The sequence below is a fragment of the Phalaenopsis equestris genome, unplaced genomic scaffold, assembly GCF_001263595.1.
Source record: "Phalaenopsis equestris unplaced genomic scaffold, ASM126359v1 Scaffold000716, whole genome shotgun sequence".
Lineage (NCBI taxonomy): Eukaryota > Viridiplantae > Streptophyta > Magnoliopsida > Asparagales > Orchidaceae > Phalaenopsis > Phalaenopsis equestris.
The window spans coordinates 117,534-134,943 of record NW_018165156.1 but is presented as its reverse complement, the minus strand read 5'-3'; the positions used below and the strand labels follow the sequence as shown (position 1 = coordinate 134,943).

The 17,410-nt window shown below is 32.4% G+C and overlaps 1 protein-coding gene across 1 annotated transcript in view; it reads left to right on the top strand.

The window, feature by feature from the left end:
• The window catches only part of LOC110030416 (mitogen-activated protein kinase 4-like), a 15,642-nt gene extending 6,920 nt beyond the window's left edge, over positions 1 to 8,722 (top strand). Inside the window, exon 4 of the mRNA XM_020733117.1 lies at positions 7,925 to 8,722. Within this exon, the coding sequence (XP_020588776.1) occupies positions 7,925 to 8,623 (699 nt within the window). The 3' untranslated portion in view covers positions 8,624 to 8,722. The remainder of the gene's footprint in view (positions 1 to 7,924) is intronic.
• The last annotated feature ends 8,688 nt before the right edge of the window (positions 8,723 to 17,410 follow it).

Genomic DNA, 17,410 nt, shown 5'->3' with positions numbered 1-17,410 from the left:
CGTGAGCATTTATTTGGTTATATGGGAAGATTTTATGCTTATTTTATTAATTTGGCTATTTATTAATTTGAAAGTTGGAAGATCTTGATTTTTGTATGGGTTTGGAAATATTAGTGGTGGTTTCCCCGGATTCACTTTCCTGTTGCTCGTTTTATGAAGTTTGAGAGATTTCTGAATTTTATCTTAGGAGAATGTTTGGTTGAGACAAATTAATTTCATAAAAGATATCTTTGGGGTTTGGATACCGGCGTTAGGAGGTCATTTTGACTTGGGTTGATCCACTTATGAAAATGTGAGAAAATGATACCCTTTTGGATTCATTCAAGGATCTTCAGGCTTTCCTTTTAAGTCTTTTTCCTCATGAGTTTTGAGAGTTGATTCATCATTCGTTCTTTTTTATTTTTTAGGTGATCAATCCCTCCTCTCTCTCACCCCATTTTTGTTCTTTTTTTTCTTGCTTCTTGGTTTGGTTTTTGATGCTTATGTCTGATACATAAGTGTCCACGTATAGCTTTTTGCTATACGTGAAACCATCAAGCAAGATCGCAAGTAGTTTTTTTGGGGCGTAGGGTGGTGATGATAAAGACACAATGAAGATAGAGCAGAAAGATGTACCATCCTATATCCAGACATTTGATGAACAATAGGATAACAATATAGCAATGAAGATAGAGCAGAAAGATGTACTATCCTATAACATCAAGATCCAGACATTTGATGAACAATAGGATAACAATATACTTCACCTACATAAGTCTAGCGGGAGTTGGCTCGAACCTTCCATGTGGTTGGCAGTCTCACGCTCGACAGCGTAATCGACTTGTGGACAATAAAAATTGTTAAAACTTATTTCAAAAAATAAAAAATATATTTTTCGCTATAAAATAAAATTTGATAATCTTTTTTTTGAGACTTATGTGCATGTCAAAAACATAAATTTTAAAATACATTTTAAAATTGATTGTCGACCTGACGAATACTTGTTTAGGCTGTGAAATAACCCTCTATGTGAGGTTCAAGACACACTTCTAGACGAGTGGCGGGTTCTATACATTCGGGTGACCGAGTAGCCTTCGTGGAGTTTAGCCTTAAGCATGCATTCTATTTATATAGGATGTTTAAAGGACTATTACCATAGGGTCATTTGATTTGCATCATAACTGGACGCCCTAGAAAGCTTAAACTCGTCACGACAAGGAGCTTGGAACTAGCGCGGTGGGCAGCACGACAATCTTCAACAGCAGAACATGTTTTCCCCAGCTAAACCATTCATTTCCTATAAATTAAAACAACAAGCTATAGGATTTCGAGGTTGTTCGCCTAGTGCAACATAAATCCTCAACCTTATTTTTTTGGCATTTGTTCAAGTCTGTTGTTCAATCTAAGTCATAACCTTGGCTTTAGGATTCTGAGGTTGTCGTTCGTTACGACCTAAATCCTCACATCTTTCAGACAATTTGTGTGAGCATTTCACACGAATGTGAGCCCCAATTAAATAAAATTAGCAGGATAAAACACTTGAATATTTCTCCTCGAAACTGAAGCCAAACCATAGGGTAGATCGGGAAGTCACTGAGGATCTCCTCTAGATCCGTGGCATCCCCTAGTGCTTCTTTTTTTGGATTATGTAATAAATGTTCTAAACTTGAGTCATTCCCCTTTCACACATCTTTGTCCGACTTCGTTGAAAAGTTCCATTCTTTTAAATTCCTTGAAGATAATTTTTCATGATTTTTATCGAGAGTATTCTTAAGTGATTTTCAGTCATTTAAGATGTAATTAACTATAGGGGTTTGCCCTTATAGGAAGTTTTTTCCAAACCCAGCTTAAAATAAACCCTATTTAATTTTTCATATTAAATAGGGGAATTTTTCGACAAATAAAATGGTTTCGCAGACCAAACAGATGTCATATATATCTTAGTTTATTTAATCGAGCTTCATTCTCAAGTCTTGTGTTTATCCCTCGCTCTTTCATTTAAACTATGAAAAATATGGGGTCAGTTTGATTTTCATATTTGATTTTAAACTTAAATCGATATGTAAATTATAACGTCCTTCCGAAGCGGGCGACGGGATTTCGATTCCGGTGACTGACAGATTCTTACGGGCAACAACAACCCACCCCCACCATTTTTTTATCGCCGACAGGCTCACACAAAGTTGTGGATGCATGCAAGAACTGAATAGGAATGAGGGTTTGAGGCTACTAATGTGGGTGGGAGTGTTAGGAGTTATGTCCTTTTTGTTAGCATGTATTAGCATGAATTTTGTGTTGCTTGGAACCTACTTTCCTAAATTGTGTTACTGGGTTGAAGGAGATACCCAAATCCAGTTGTGTTGGGTCCTAATGGTGAGCCAAATGCTTGATTCAGATCAAATAAGGTCTAAAGGAATGATTTTTAGCTCATATGATTTTTTTTTAATTTAATTAATTTCAGCAAAACTTAACAATAATTTGAAAGCAATTTGATTTAACTTGAGATGAGTTTAATGTTCCCCATGTCTGACCCAAACTTGTTCAAGGCCAAATAGATCTAGTCTAAGTTTACTTGATAAAGTTGACTTGACTAAATATACTTTAATTGACCATAGATAGTTTCAGAAAAGGGGTAAAATAAAGTCTTAATAAATATTGTGTTCTGTTGAGGAACATCACACATGTTGGAATTAAATGCCTTGCTAATGAAGCTGAGTTTGCTGGAATTTAATTTCCTTGGTCCTCTAATTTAGACTAAGTACCCGAGGCCGCTGTGGGTTTGTACTTTAATTACAATAGGTTCCTTGGGGCTGGACTTTACTATCCAATATCTCTCTAAGTTGAAAAGCTTTTTTAACTCTTTCTTGATCTTTATTTCTCATCAATGAAACAAAAAACTTCTTTGAGAATCTAATGATTTGATCATTGGGACCAAGCCTAGCATGTGCATAAATCCGGATCTAATTTAGTCAAAATGTGAATCTGCTAAGGCAAATTGCATTGCAAAGATTTTTCTGTCAAGGCTAGTGACTATAGTAGGGTTAAAAAGGAGAGAGTTTCTGAAAGTGAGCTTTGTGACTTTATATCGAAGTGAGTACACGAAGTGAAGTACCTACTTGGTTGCATGGGACGAGTCATGCATGCATCTACAAAGTGGTCATTGATCCACTAGGGTTTGTAGCAACATCATCTCTAAGTATTGACTCACTGAGGATGCCTTAACATTATTATGATTAGACAAAGGAAGATAAAGAGATGCTAGAAATAGGTTTTTCTAACATTTGTAGGACGTTCTCTAAACAGTTGGCCATAATTTGGCATTAAAATGTTGGCGACTCACGATGAGACAAAATAATGCAACAACAATATACATCAAGAGGAATTTGGGTTACAATGGCCCTGACCCAATTGGTGTATTCAAGTTGAGGAGAAAAGGATGTCTCCTTGGGCATATGAAGATTATGATTTCTTGGTCTCACTAGGTGGTCCATCTTGTCTACTAAGATGATTGAATCACACTTAGGGTATATATTTATGTCTATAGGTTATCTCAAGTAATGACTCCTTTAAGGTGACACTGATGTGATATTTATAGTAATTGATTTTTACTAATCTTTGATTTTGATTATTTAAACCCCGTTTGATATGAGGAGAGTGAAACTAGGCGGTGAGTTCATCCAAGATATTGTGTATGAGATATTAACTGGTTTTCAAAGTTTAGCTCACACTTGATTAATAACTAGTGAATCTAGGGGAAATATTGTTGCTTAAACATAGTATTTCTTCAAATATCACCCATTGATAGGAGGCATAGGATGTGCTTTCTCACTCAACCAAGATATAAGCTCGATCTTCATATAAAAGTTCTGATAGAAGGGCCTTCCAAAGTGGGCTTGAACTTGCCAACTCAATGGCATTATGATATTATAGGAAGATAGAGAAAACGGATAAAGTGGTCTACTTTGAAGGCCCGCGATTGAACAAATGATTATGAGCATATGCTATATAGGCTTGATACAATTCAGGATTCCAATAAGGTTGCATCCTCAACTACTATAAACTCTTGAGTTTCTTCAGGCAGAGCTAGGCATTCTCCACTTTTGAAGAGTTGTTGAGTATGAACCTCACACATATGGAAGCTCCATCTCAAGGAGGATGATCTTAACGTGAAAGGCTAGGGCATCATAATAGTATTGTAGATGCGGGGAAAAGTTAGTGACTTTTTCAAGTGGGCTAGGACTGTAATCCTCTTTGATTGTTGTACAATGGTTTGATCATGAAATTGAGTATGAGGAGGGAAAGTTGGATCTTCTCATTTGAAATCTAAGACTTGCCTCGGGCTACCTTGGCTGTACCCGGTGGAAGGATGTTTGCTACATTATGCAGTTGCAGTTCATGATCTTTCTTAGTTCTGGTGTGTGTTGTATCAAAATTCTTACGAGATGCAACTGGGTGAACCCTTGCCTTTTGCTCTGAGTCTGTTTGAGGTGGATTAGGTGTATTCAGGTTTTCTATTTCTAAGGATTCAATATACACCACTAATGGTCTTATACATTGGCTCAAATTTTATAGAAGAATCGAATGCGCACAAACATACTCAAAGGAATCATTATAAAAAGAAATAACCATCTTAGATTATGAGGTTTAGATTATGGGATTTAATGTGGAGTAAGAAACTAAACACATAAGGAGGAAGAAGCTTTTCCTTTATCCCTTCTCTCTTGCTCTCTAACTCCGCACTCTTTCTTAAGTCTTAAGATTCAAGGCACATTAATAACTCTCTCCCAAAGAAGAAGGCATCTTAGACTATAATAAAAAAACTCATCTCTTATCAAACTTCCTTTTATAATTATAGAGCAAATCTATTATAACATCTTCGACATATAATGTACTATGTCACACAACCTATGTTGTACATCTATTATAGAAAATTATGACTTTAAATAAGAAAGTGACTAGTTATAATGCCAACCAGTAGTGTTACAATTGTAAAGTGATGCCTTATCATCATAATTATGCGGTCAACCATCTTCTTGGGTTTTATGTTAGCTCAAATCTTCAACTCTTAGATTTGTTTTAGTATTTGACATATTGCTCTTTATAATTTCACGAGTCTTATTCTCGAGTTCCCTCTATATCCTCGACTTATCTCAACAACAATGTTGTTGGTCTCGGAGCCCATGAGTGGCATCATAAATCCACTTGATAGTCCTCTTTTTGGCATCAACATCATCTCGACTGGTCTCATCATAATGCCAATTAAAATTTTGATGAGAGTTGTAGACTACTTGCATTCTTGGGGAATTCAAAGCAATCTTTTGTTAGTTGATGGGTACCACCAGTAGATAACTGCTTGACCAAATTCTTGAGTACGTAACAATTGTCTATGATGCGACGTAAGAACAATGAAATTGACTATATTGATGGGGTGATCAATTTGGTTTTCCTGCATGAACAAAAGTGGTTAAATACCAGTGATAACATATTTGGAGGTCTCTAAACTTCCTAATTTTTCATTTGATGCAGTTACATAGATGACACTTGAAACATTGCTATCAACAAATTAAGCACCCCCTTTCAGTCATTTCTCAAATTCTCACTCAAACATCAAAGGTAAAGAGAAAGCCGACCCCGTATTTTTCATTTGAGGCTTACTACATACAGGACACCCGAAACATTGCTATCAACAAATCAAACACCCTCTTTCAGTCATTTCTCAAATTCTCACTCAAACATCATAGGTAAAGATAAAACCCTGCCCTATATTTTTCATTTGAAGCTACTACATACAGACACCTGAAACATTGCTATCAACAAATCGTGCACCCACCCTCTTTCAGCCATTTCTCAAATTCTCACTCAAACATCAACGGTATAGATAAAACCCCACCGCATGTTTTTCATTTGATGCAGTTAGATACAAGGCACTCAAAACATTATTATCAACAAATCAATCATCCTCTTTCAGTCATTCTCAAATTCTCACTCAAAACATCAAAGGTAAAGATAAAACCCTACCCTATATTTTTCATTTGAAGCTACTACATACAGACACCCGAAATATTGCTATCAACAAATCATGCACCCACCCTCTTTCAGTCATTTCTCAAATTCTCACTCAAACATCAACGGTATAGATAAAACCCCACCCCTTATTTTTCATTTGATGCAATTAGATACAAGGCACTCAAAACATTATTATCAAGAAATCAAGCATCCTCTTTCAACCATTTCTCAAATTCTCACTCCAACATTAAAGGTAAAGATAAACCCCACATCCACCAACACATCTTCTAACAAAAACGCAACCACACACCAACCACCACCTCCAAACATCCACCAATACATCCTCTAATACAAACACAACCACACACCAACCACCACCTCCACACATCCTCTAACACAAACACAACCACACACCAACTTGATTGTCCCAATACTCATTGATTTTGACTCATGTCACCATCACGAGTCTTCTTATTCTTTATAGGAAGAGTTCAATTATTATCCTATAAGCTTAAGTAGAATACATGCAAGATTCCTCAATCGATAGTCTTCTTTGGTACCACTCAACTGTGTAATTAAACTTAAGAACTTGTTTTTTTTTTGAAAGCTTCAACTGCCAGAAATTCTAAAATTTAATACGTGGGAATTCAAAGTCCTAACTTGCTTATCATGGGTATTTCATATAATGGATTAGTCTTGGAGCATATTTTATAGCAATTTATCGATATCATTTCAAGTTAAGAATCCTAAAGTTGCAAATCCCTTTTCGTATATTTCCTAAAAAATTGTCATTCCTAAACACTCTTCTTTCATAATTCATTTAATAACATTTCAGAATAGTTTTATTTATGAATTCAATTTAATTACGGTTTTATTATCCTTGCTTCATTTAGCTTGATTAAAGCATTCAAACCTCCCATTTTTATTTTTAAGTATCTCAAATGTTTTATAAGTTATAAAAAACTATAACTCGTATGTTAATATTTGCCCTCTTGGCATAGCTTGTAGTATTGTATTAATCTTCAACCTCTGTTGTATTTATTTGTTTATTTCACTCTTTAAAGATACATTTGTTTCTTGATAACCATTCGTATCTTCTGTAGCATTTGGCTAGTTATTTATGTTATATTACTTGTTTCTTCTAAAAGTTATATGACAACTTCTATGTCAAACTTCAGTGAGCAATCGCAATAGTTGATAGCAGCAATAATTATAAACAATAGTAGAAACAATAACCAGGAAAATAGTAAAACCACACACGTGTCATAAGATATGTGTGCTCGGTATGTAATTTTTTTTATATTAATTAGGATGGTTTATCTTAGAACTTGCCTTCACCAATACATTTCTATTAGTTTGATTTAGTTAAACTATAATAAACTGAAGAAGTGCTTTTCCATGTCTACAGCTGTTGATAAAAAGTAGGTATTGGGCCAACTATTTAATATAACTGAATAGGCCAGAGTACGGGAGAGATAATAATGGAATCATGAAATCTTTATTGATTTTGTCATGATCTACTGAGTAGATATCATGACCATATTCTTTGTTTATGGTTCCAATATCCCTATAGGTTTCTTGTTTACTCTTCATGGTTTGCTTTTACACGTGGAACCTATGTTTGACCATTGTTAATGAAATTACCAGTAAAATATGCTCTCCAAATGAAAATTTTCTTCCTGTTTCACTAGCACGATGGAATTGCTGCAGCGATTATTTTATAGATACCTTATGTGAACTTAAAATTCTAGTACTATGACTATTAAATTTTTTCTCCTTGCTCAATACTAGGTTTTATTTTAATTTTTTTTTCCAGGAAAATGAAAATATGTTAATTTTACTACTAGCTTTCTTTCATTATAGATAAAAAAAATTTAACTCTTTTTTATACTCAAGCTGACACCCAAAATGACTGGAATATTTTTTATCATATTCTTAGTTGCTTCGTGGACTGAAATATCTTCATTCAGCAAATATACTGCATCGAGACCTGAAGCCCGGAAACCTCTTGATCAATGCAAACTGTGACCTCAAGATTTGTGACTTTGGTCTGGCTCGAACAAGCAACGGGAAAGGTCAGTTCATGACTGAGTATGTCGTCACCCGTTGGTATCGAGCCCCCGAGCTTCTTCTTTGTTGTGATAATTATGGAACATCGATAGATGTATGGTCCGTGGGCTGCATCTTCGCTGAGTTGCTCGGCCGCAAACCTATTTTCCCCGGATCCGAATGCCTAAACCAGCTCAAGCTCATCGTAAATGTCTTGGGCACCATGAATGATTCTGATCTTTCTTTTATCGATAATTCTAAGGCTCGAAAATACATCAAATCACTTCCGTACACGCCAGGCATATCTTTCACTTCTCTTTATCCCCACGCAGATCCCTTAGCCATTGATCTCCTTCAAAAGATGCTGGTCTTTGATCCCTCTAGAAGGATCAGTGTTATTGAGGCACTTCAGCATCCTTACATGTCTCCTCTTTATGATCCAAGCTGCAATCCTCCGGCTGATGTCCCCGTCGACATTGAGGTTGATGAAGACTTGGGAGAAGAGATGATTAGGGAAATGATGTGGACTGAGATGCATTATTACCATCCAGAGGATCCTTCCATATATATGCCAGATGTTGCGGAGTGAGATGTTTTATTTCTCTTATGTGGAAAAAGGATGTTTAATTACCATTCATAAGTTTCTCGAGTAATGGTTTGGAAAATATTTTCTATTTCAAACAATAAGGTCAACGTTCTTATGTTGCGTTTATTGTCCAGTTGTGCTATTTCTCATTAGCATCGAGTATGTTTGAATTTTTTCTGCTTGTGAATAAGCGTTAGATTTTTGTCACCATGAAGACCATTTTTGTGAAAATTTTGTTCTTGTCCGGTGTGAATGAACTGTGGCTGTTTTCAGTTACTCACCTTTCAGAAGTTTTGTTAGTTGCATTTTATTTTTTATTTTTTTGTATAATCTTACGATGGCTATAATCATATTCTCTCTTTACTATCAGCTTTCAATATTTCAGATATTTTCTTAGTCGTAAATTCTTCAGAGCATTTGAATTACCGTTTAGACCAAGTTTCGTGGAAATAGAACATGAATTTTGTGTATCTTGATAGAAAATAAGTGTATATAAATTCAGAGATAGGAGTTGCTGTAATATTTGCTACAACATCACATTGATCAACTTTCCCGCTGAATTTATTCATATTTGGAGCTTCTGGGAGAGAAATCAGTTCTCAATTAGAGCCTGAATATCAATCTTGTGTTGATTTTATGTTGAACTTGATGAGCACAATCGTGATAGAGAGAAGAAGAGCTAATTAACAGATGTAATTTGTGAGTAAGAAACAATGGTAAATTTCATAGCACGTATAAGTTTTCCGATGTTCGAATATAATCTTCATCATGGTCCTTTATTTAGGAGTGCCTAAAGTCAATAAACAAAGCTCAATAAATGACACAAACCAAATGAAGTAATATCACAACCAAAAGGAATAAATCCCAGAATGGTGCCTAAACTAAAATTTTGCAGTGCTCCAGTTTAGTCCCTTGACTATAGAAAATTGATTCAAAATGGTCCATTGTGTAAAAATTAGGAAAATTTACATACCTAGTACAAAATTCTTATGTATTTACATATTTCACACTTAAACTTTTATATTTACATAAATAGCACTTTGGTGCATAAAACCTATGCATGAAAAGGTGTATTTCACTTTTAAAAAGTGGTTATACCGTTATAGTGCAATTTTTGATGTAATATTAAAAATTTGAATGCTATGTGTGTAAGTATGAAAGTTTGGATGGTAAATACATAAGAATTGTGTGTAAATAGCCCTAAAAATTATTACAATAGTGAATCTCAATTTAGCTCCTCTATTATACGAAACTGATCCAACTTTAGTCCCTGAGGGATCAATTGAGATCAATTGTCAATAGTCAAGCGATTAAATATGCGTACTGTAAAATTTTGTGGCTAAATTGGCCATATCTGAATAGTCAGCGGTTCATTTTACAATTTAACCCTATCCAAACCATTTGTTTTGATACTACTAATTAGGGAATGTGGATTAAGAAGATCAATGCTAATCAATAGGGAATCATGCTCAACATTAACTTTTGATCCATACTCCCGAATAAGTGGTTTCATATCAATAATTTGTTAAAATTGAGTTTTCAGTCGATTTCTGGCTTTCATCTATTCTAAAATTGCAAGCAATCCTATCAATTGTTGACTTATTCATTTTTGTCCAGTTCTTGGACGCTCTGATCTTTATAGCTATCTCATGCTTAGTCTACCTTTTAATTGATCTTTATAGCTATCTCATGCTTAGTCTACCTTTGATGGGCCATTGGTCGTTGTTTTAGTTTCATAATTCCATCCTTTGTTACATGTTTTTCTTTAATTTTAAAGCACAATGAAGTCATGAGATGTCATTTGCCCCTTAGAGGGCATTCAAAATGTTAGTAAATGTTAGATATTTCTGTTTTAGTGCAGGCTACAGTGGCTTTCTGAGAAATGAACTAACGATCTTGTTTTAATGACCAGAAAGAACTTATTCATTATATTTCTCTTAACTTCAAACTCTGCTCTACTGTTTTAATGAACTTCTTATAACTATATTTATTAGTCACTTTTCATGTATTTCTCTTGAGCATTGTCGAAGATTTTAAGCCTATTTTACTTTTCTTTTATCCATATTACCTTTGGTTGAATTTCTTTTATTTGCCAATTCTTCGAGATAAAATTCATCTGTTGTTCTAACTGTTGCATTTTATACCTTTTTTTGCGCATGCTCATATCACAATGATCTAGAGATTTATCCTAACCATCACTGACTTCCTGAAACTCATGGTTGAACATGTTCAGCTTCAGCTTAATGTTCATCAAGAATTAATTTTGTGTCTAAACTTGCAATTTCAGCTGAAGTTTTTCCTTTATAATGAGTGCCAAATTGACAATTATCAACTTGCAGTTCTATTAGCACATATACCTAAGCATTATCTTCGTATACTTTTGTTATAACTGAACATGCAATATTCACTCATGATTGCTTGTTATGAATACGTGTATAAACCTTCAGTTGCGTAGATGAAGTGTCCCTTATCAGAAGTACAGCAAATAGTTGGTTCCAACAGTGCCATAATCGTTCCTTCATTGATACTAGTCCAGTTAAGTCCGTGGGACCTTTGTGAAACTTAGCTGTCAGCTTTGGTGGGGGGGTTTTGTTTGCTTTCTCACTTTGAAAAGGAAGGAAATATTTGCTTTAGATATCCACTGTGGATTATCATGCTTTATTGTTGCCCTGTTTCTTCAGAAAGAAAGAAACTTTTCCTCTTTCAGGATGGGGCAGAGGTGTGGTTGTCATCAATATGCACATGGAAAGCACTGCACAATTTGGTGGACCACAATAAGTTGAGGCTCAAGTATTTTAAGCATTTCATACATTCATAATATTTTATTTATGAAAGTAGAATATAACTCTACATTTTTATTTTTCTTTCAATACTCAAGTGTGATGTGCACTTATCGTGACATAGTGAGAGATTATCTCTCTCTCTTCCTCCCACTCTCTATTTTCTGGTAAGAGATTAGATCATCTCCTTAGACCTGCCGGAGGAGAATCATTGGAGAAATGGAGAGTTCCGACCTGGAGAACACCTCAATCCTCTTCTTTCACCCTCTTCACAGGTCTCTTCAGGATTGTACGTTGTATGAATCCATGGATGACATGCAAGATGGGACCCAACATCCCAAAAGGATTCAAACTTTAATAATTTAGATCTAAACAATCTCCATAGGCAAACAGATTGGTGAATCGGGATAATAATTTATACTATGATACTAATTATTTAAAAACTGTTTAGTCCCTTATTGTTAGCTAAATCATTTTTCATTTTTTGGACAGCGCATCAAATAAAACTGAATAAAAAACACTGTATCCGTTGTCTTCAGTGCAATTATTTGGCAGTATGAGAAGACTATCATTAGATTTTGACACGAGTTGCCCAAGTAATGAGTTATTGGTATCTTGTTCAACGCACCTTTCCATTTTTATGATATTTTTTTATTAACATGAGAGGAAGTAAGGTGACTTATTTTTTTGTTTGTTTTCATAGACTAATATTCAAGATAATATGACTTTCTTTGTTGCATTTTTTCTTTTCTTTTTTTTAATTTTATGTGAACAGTATACTTAACAATTCTTTTCTTTTTTTTTTTTAATTTTATGTGAACAGTATACTTAACAAGTTTGTATTTTTACCCAAACTTTAATAATATATGGTAGCTTATATATTTATAAAATAAATATGATAATTTTATTTCATATAATAATATAAACTTACAGCATTTCCATAACAAATTTGAATATGAAATCATGATATCAACTAAGCAATAATTTTAATTAATGATAACCTCACTAGTGCATTCTATTAAAAACATATATATTTTTAAATTTATAGTAATGATTTTTTTTAATTAGGATAAATTTAAAGTAATAATTATCATTGATAGTGAGATTTTTAATATTATAAGTGCTTATGCTCCTCAAGTAGGTTTAGATGTTGGGTCTAAAGATAAGTTCTGGAATGACTTAGAAGACTTAATATAAATAATACCTCTTAAAGAAAGAATTTTTATTGGAAGAGATTTAAATGAACATGTCGATAGAGTGATAGAAAATTTCAGAAATACTCATGGTGGCTACAGTTTTAGAGTAACTAATGAAGAAAGTAGAGTCATTTTAGATTTTACTTTAGCATATGATTTTGTTATTACTAATACTTTATTGAAGAAAAGGGATAGACATCTTATTACTTATAAGAGTGGATCTAATAAAACACAAATTGCTTATTTTCTTATGAGAAGAAGAGATCGTCGAAATTGTAAAGATTGTAAGGTCATTCCAAGTGAGGATTTAAGTATCTGACATCGTTTATTAGTTCTAGATTTTAAGATGAAAAGTTGTAAAATAAAAAAAACTATGACTCGTCACCGTAGAAATATTTTTATGAGTAAAATTCAAGATTTTAAAATTTTGGATGTTCATGATGAAGCAAATGTTATGTGGGATAAAGTAACAAACACTATTAAACAAGTAGCAAAATGTGTGTTTGAAGAATCAAAAGAAAAAGTTTTTATAAATAAAAATAGTTGGTGGTGGAATAATAATGTGCGAGAAAAGATAAAATGTTATAAAAATTTGTTTAAATGTAAAAGTTTAGAGAACCATGAAAAATATCAAACGACCCTCGGGGAGTCTAAAAGAACAATCTTTGATGCTAAAAATTTTGTTTTTAATGATTTTTATAATAGATTAGATACTAAGATGGATGAAAAATATATGTATAAACTAGCCAAACAAAGAGAAAAGAAAAGTAAAGATTTAACTCAAGTAAGGTGTATTAAAGATAAAAATTATAAAATTATAAAGTGCTTATTTTAGAAAAAGATATTCAACATTGGTGGGTGAGTTATTTTGATAAACTATTTATTGAAGCTTTTGAAATACGATCAACCTTAGTGATCTTAATATCTTTAATAATAATAAAATATTTCATTTTTTACAGTCGCATTAGTAAAAAGAAGTTGAGGAGGCTTTAAAGAAAATCGAGGGTAGAAAAAAAGTCTGTAGGACCTGATGTATCCCAATTGAAGTACAGAAATGTTTAGGAGATTTGGGAGTTTCTTGGCTTACTAAACTCTTTAATATTATTTTAAAAACTAAAAAGATGTCTGAGGAGTGGAGGAAGGGTATTTTGGTCCCCATTTTTAAAAATAAATGTGTTGCAGAAGAGTGTGCAAATTATAGAGGAATTAAGCTGATGTGTCATACTTCTCAATTATGGGAGAGGGTAATTTAACATATGTTAAGACGTATTACAAAGATTTCTCATAATCAATTTGGATTTATGTCGAGCAGGCCTATTATGGAAGCTATACATTTATTGAGAAGTTGATGGAGAAGTTCATAGATAATAAGGAGAATCTATACTTAAAATAAATCAAGTTATTTTTGAAAATACAAAAAATTTCCTTAAAATGTTTTCATTTATTTTTAAATTGAAAAAAATCTTGATTTATGTCAGCTACCACCTAACATCAACCACCAATTTCTGCCATCATTGACATTCATTGTCATTTATCATGACCTCTTTATGCAATAATAAATAAATAAAAACAAAATTTATTAAATTCCTCACATGTTTTTATTTGGCATTAAAACTCAAGTAAAACTAAACAAAAAATAAATAAAATATAAAGTAATTCAAAATGACTTCTCAGCAGCATCTTTTACAATTATGATTCAAGTGTTCTTTCTTTTTTCTAGTAATGGAAGCAAGTTGAACACTTGAACCACTATTACAAAACAACTTCAAGCATCATGACAAATTTACATTCCTACCCTACAAAACAACCTAATCTTCAATTTGTCACACTATGTACTAGTGTTTCTTAAATTGATAAAATTTTCTTATCATCATCATCATAGCTTTAAAGACAAATAGAATATTAGGCTTTGAATATTACTCTTTCTTTATCTAAGGGAATGAGTGAAATTTTCATTTTCATGATATCATGTAATTCAACCTTGCCTTTGGGATAATTTAATTTTATGACTAGTAAGAAAGGAAACTCATTTAGTATCAATTTCATGATTTGTAGATTGAAAATATATTTTAAAAAACTAAAAGATAATATAGATTGTCCCATTTGCTTGACTGTGATTGAAAATCCTTTGATGTTTTTAATTTTAAAAATTATTTTATTTTGATGTGTATCGTATTTTCTTAATCATTAAATTAAGTCATTGTCCTTAATGAAAAAGCTAATCATTTAGGTTGTTTGGTTGATAATTGGTAGTTTAAGCAATTAGTTGCTTATTTCAAGCTAAACATGATTAGTTAAGAGACTAAGACTAATGAAATGAATAGCTATTGTAAGGAGGGAATATTTTTGTGGGGGCCCATTTAGTACAAAATCTCATGTGATGTGGAGCGCTAAGCACTGTGTTTTGTCCTCTCATAATTCAATGACCTCTATATTTCATCTAACTTTTCCCAGTTTGTTTCATCATAAAAAGTGTTTTATTTCTTTTATTATTTTTTCCTTAAAAAAAAATCAATGTTGGTGAATTTTTTATTTTTTAAATTCCATCTCATGAAGATGAAGATTATGTTTTTTTTTATTTATTTATTTATGTCATTTGGAACTTTATAGAAATTGTATTCCGTTATGAAAAAATCAGAAAGTTTCAATTCTAAATTTTACTTTTGGGGCATTTACATACATACCGCCCAATTCCTATGTATTTACATATCTAACACCCAAATTTGATTTTCTTACATTTATACCACTCAAATCTTTCATCTCACATTAAAAATGTCATTAAAATTTATTGAAAATTATATCACACGTTCAATAAAAAAAAAAAATTGAATATTATTCCATAATAAAGATAGTTAAATGTTCTGTCATTATGTAGATAAATTATTTGATGTATGATTCAAGGTTTTTTAAATTTTGTGAAACTTGGCATTCTATAATTATATTGTGGTGATATCGATTTCTCAATTCATTGTTGCATTATTAGAAAGCAATCTAAAAATAAATTATATTAAAATATTCATTAGCATTTGAAGAGACTAACAGTCGGGCAGAGATTGATGTATGTTGCTGCGGCCTAATGTTTCAAAACACTAACATGCTTACACATGCACATACAGTTTGATGTGGATGTGCCTTTCATTTTTTTTTTATTGGACCACATTACCTCTCTGTTTTTTTCTTTTCTTTTTTTTTGAGATATGAATTTTCTATTTTTACATTTTACGTACAAAATTCCTTTGTATTTATATTTTTATTTATATGTCTAACACCTAAAGTTTACTTTTAACATCTATGTCGTTTGAATCTATCATATCGCATAAAAAATATCATTGTATAAACTTTTAAAATGTAAAAGACATTTTTATGCATGAGTGAGAAGCAAATATGCAAAAATTGAAGTATAGGTTCTGGATATATAAATACATAGGAATTGTTAATCTTCTTTTCTTTTTCACTTTTCTGTATCTAGCACTCTTGTGGTGGAGCCCATTGAAGCATGCAAGAGTGTTTTGAGTGAGGTGGAGAGTTTGATGGTCAAGTTCATGTAGCAAGTTGATTAACATATTATGATGCATTGATTCTAATAAAAAAAGAGAATAATCTCTCTCTCTCTCTCTCTCTCTCTCTCTCTCTTAATAAAGTAAAGAATATATATATATATATATTTCAAAAGAATGGCCGGAGGCAACGATATGTGTTTCCGCCACCCTCATGCGCCTAAGCACTCAATCTCACACTCTAAGACAGATGCACTCAAACGAGCTCGAACCCGTGACCCCAGGGGACTCCTTACAGACAACGCAGTTGTCAACCAAAGAATCACTGCGCGTAGCATATATATATATATATATATATAAGCTAAAAAAGTTATGTCCAAAGTGGGCAATTGTCCCCTAAAAAAATATGATTTCTCTATATAACTAAATAGTAAAATCTAATAAATTTTTCCTTATTTATTTAAGGTAATTTAGTAATTTGACTCTCTGATATATTTTTTTGGCTCAATACTTTAACAGAAATAAAAATATTTTGTGATATAAAACATCCTAAGAAAATATATGTATAAAGGAGTGGAGGGAGAAAATGGCAAAGAGGCAGGTCGCTTTGTTTGATACTAGGATGTGTTCCTCTGAAGAATATATACCTTATCAACTTTCAATGGCCTCAAATTTTTCTCTCTATATTTTTTCTTATTCCCCAAAATCAACAACTCTTCTGTAATATTCGGAATTTATCTTTATGTTTATATATATATAATGATTTAGGGAATAATATTCTATTGCACAAAATTAAACATATTTTAACGTTCATGAAAATAAATTTGATTTCTGCTTTATGGTTTTGATTTTACTGTCTATAACAACACATTTTATTATTTTTATAAGCATAGGAAGCAGGAGGCCTCACATATGATTGTCCGCATCATAACTCAGATATGGGCCATGACAAAATTTTAAATCTTTATTTCTTTTGAGATGAATAAATAAATTGATTTATTAATCATATATTCTATCTATTTCTCTCAAAATAAATTCAAACTTGTTAAAATGCATTAAATGACTAAGTTTTCTTCCAAACCAAACTTGCAACGATTATTATATCATGCAAAGTCCAGAGTGTTTCATGAAGAAGATGCTTTGTTTGATTATTTTCACAACTAATTTTATTTTGTATTGTTGAGTGCCGGAAAATTTGTGACATTAGAGTGATGATTTAATGTCTAGATATTATACAAAGACCCAAGACATATATATATATATATATATATATATATATATATATATATAATAGAAAAACCCCACAAAGAAAAAACA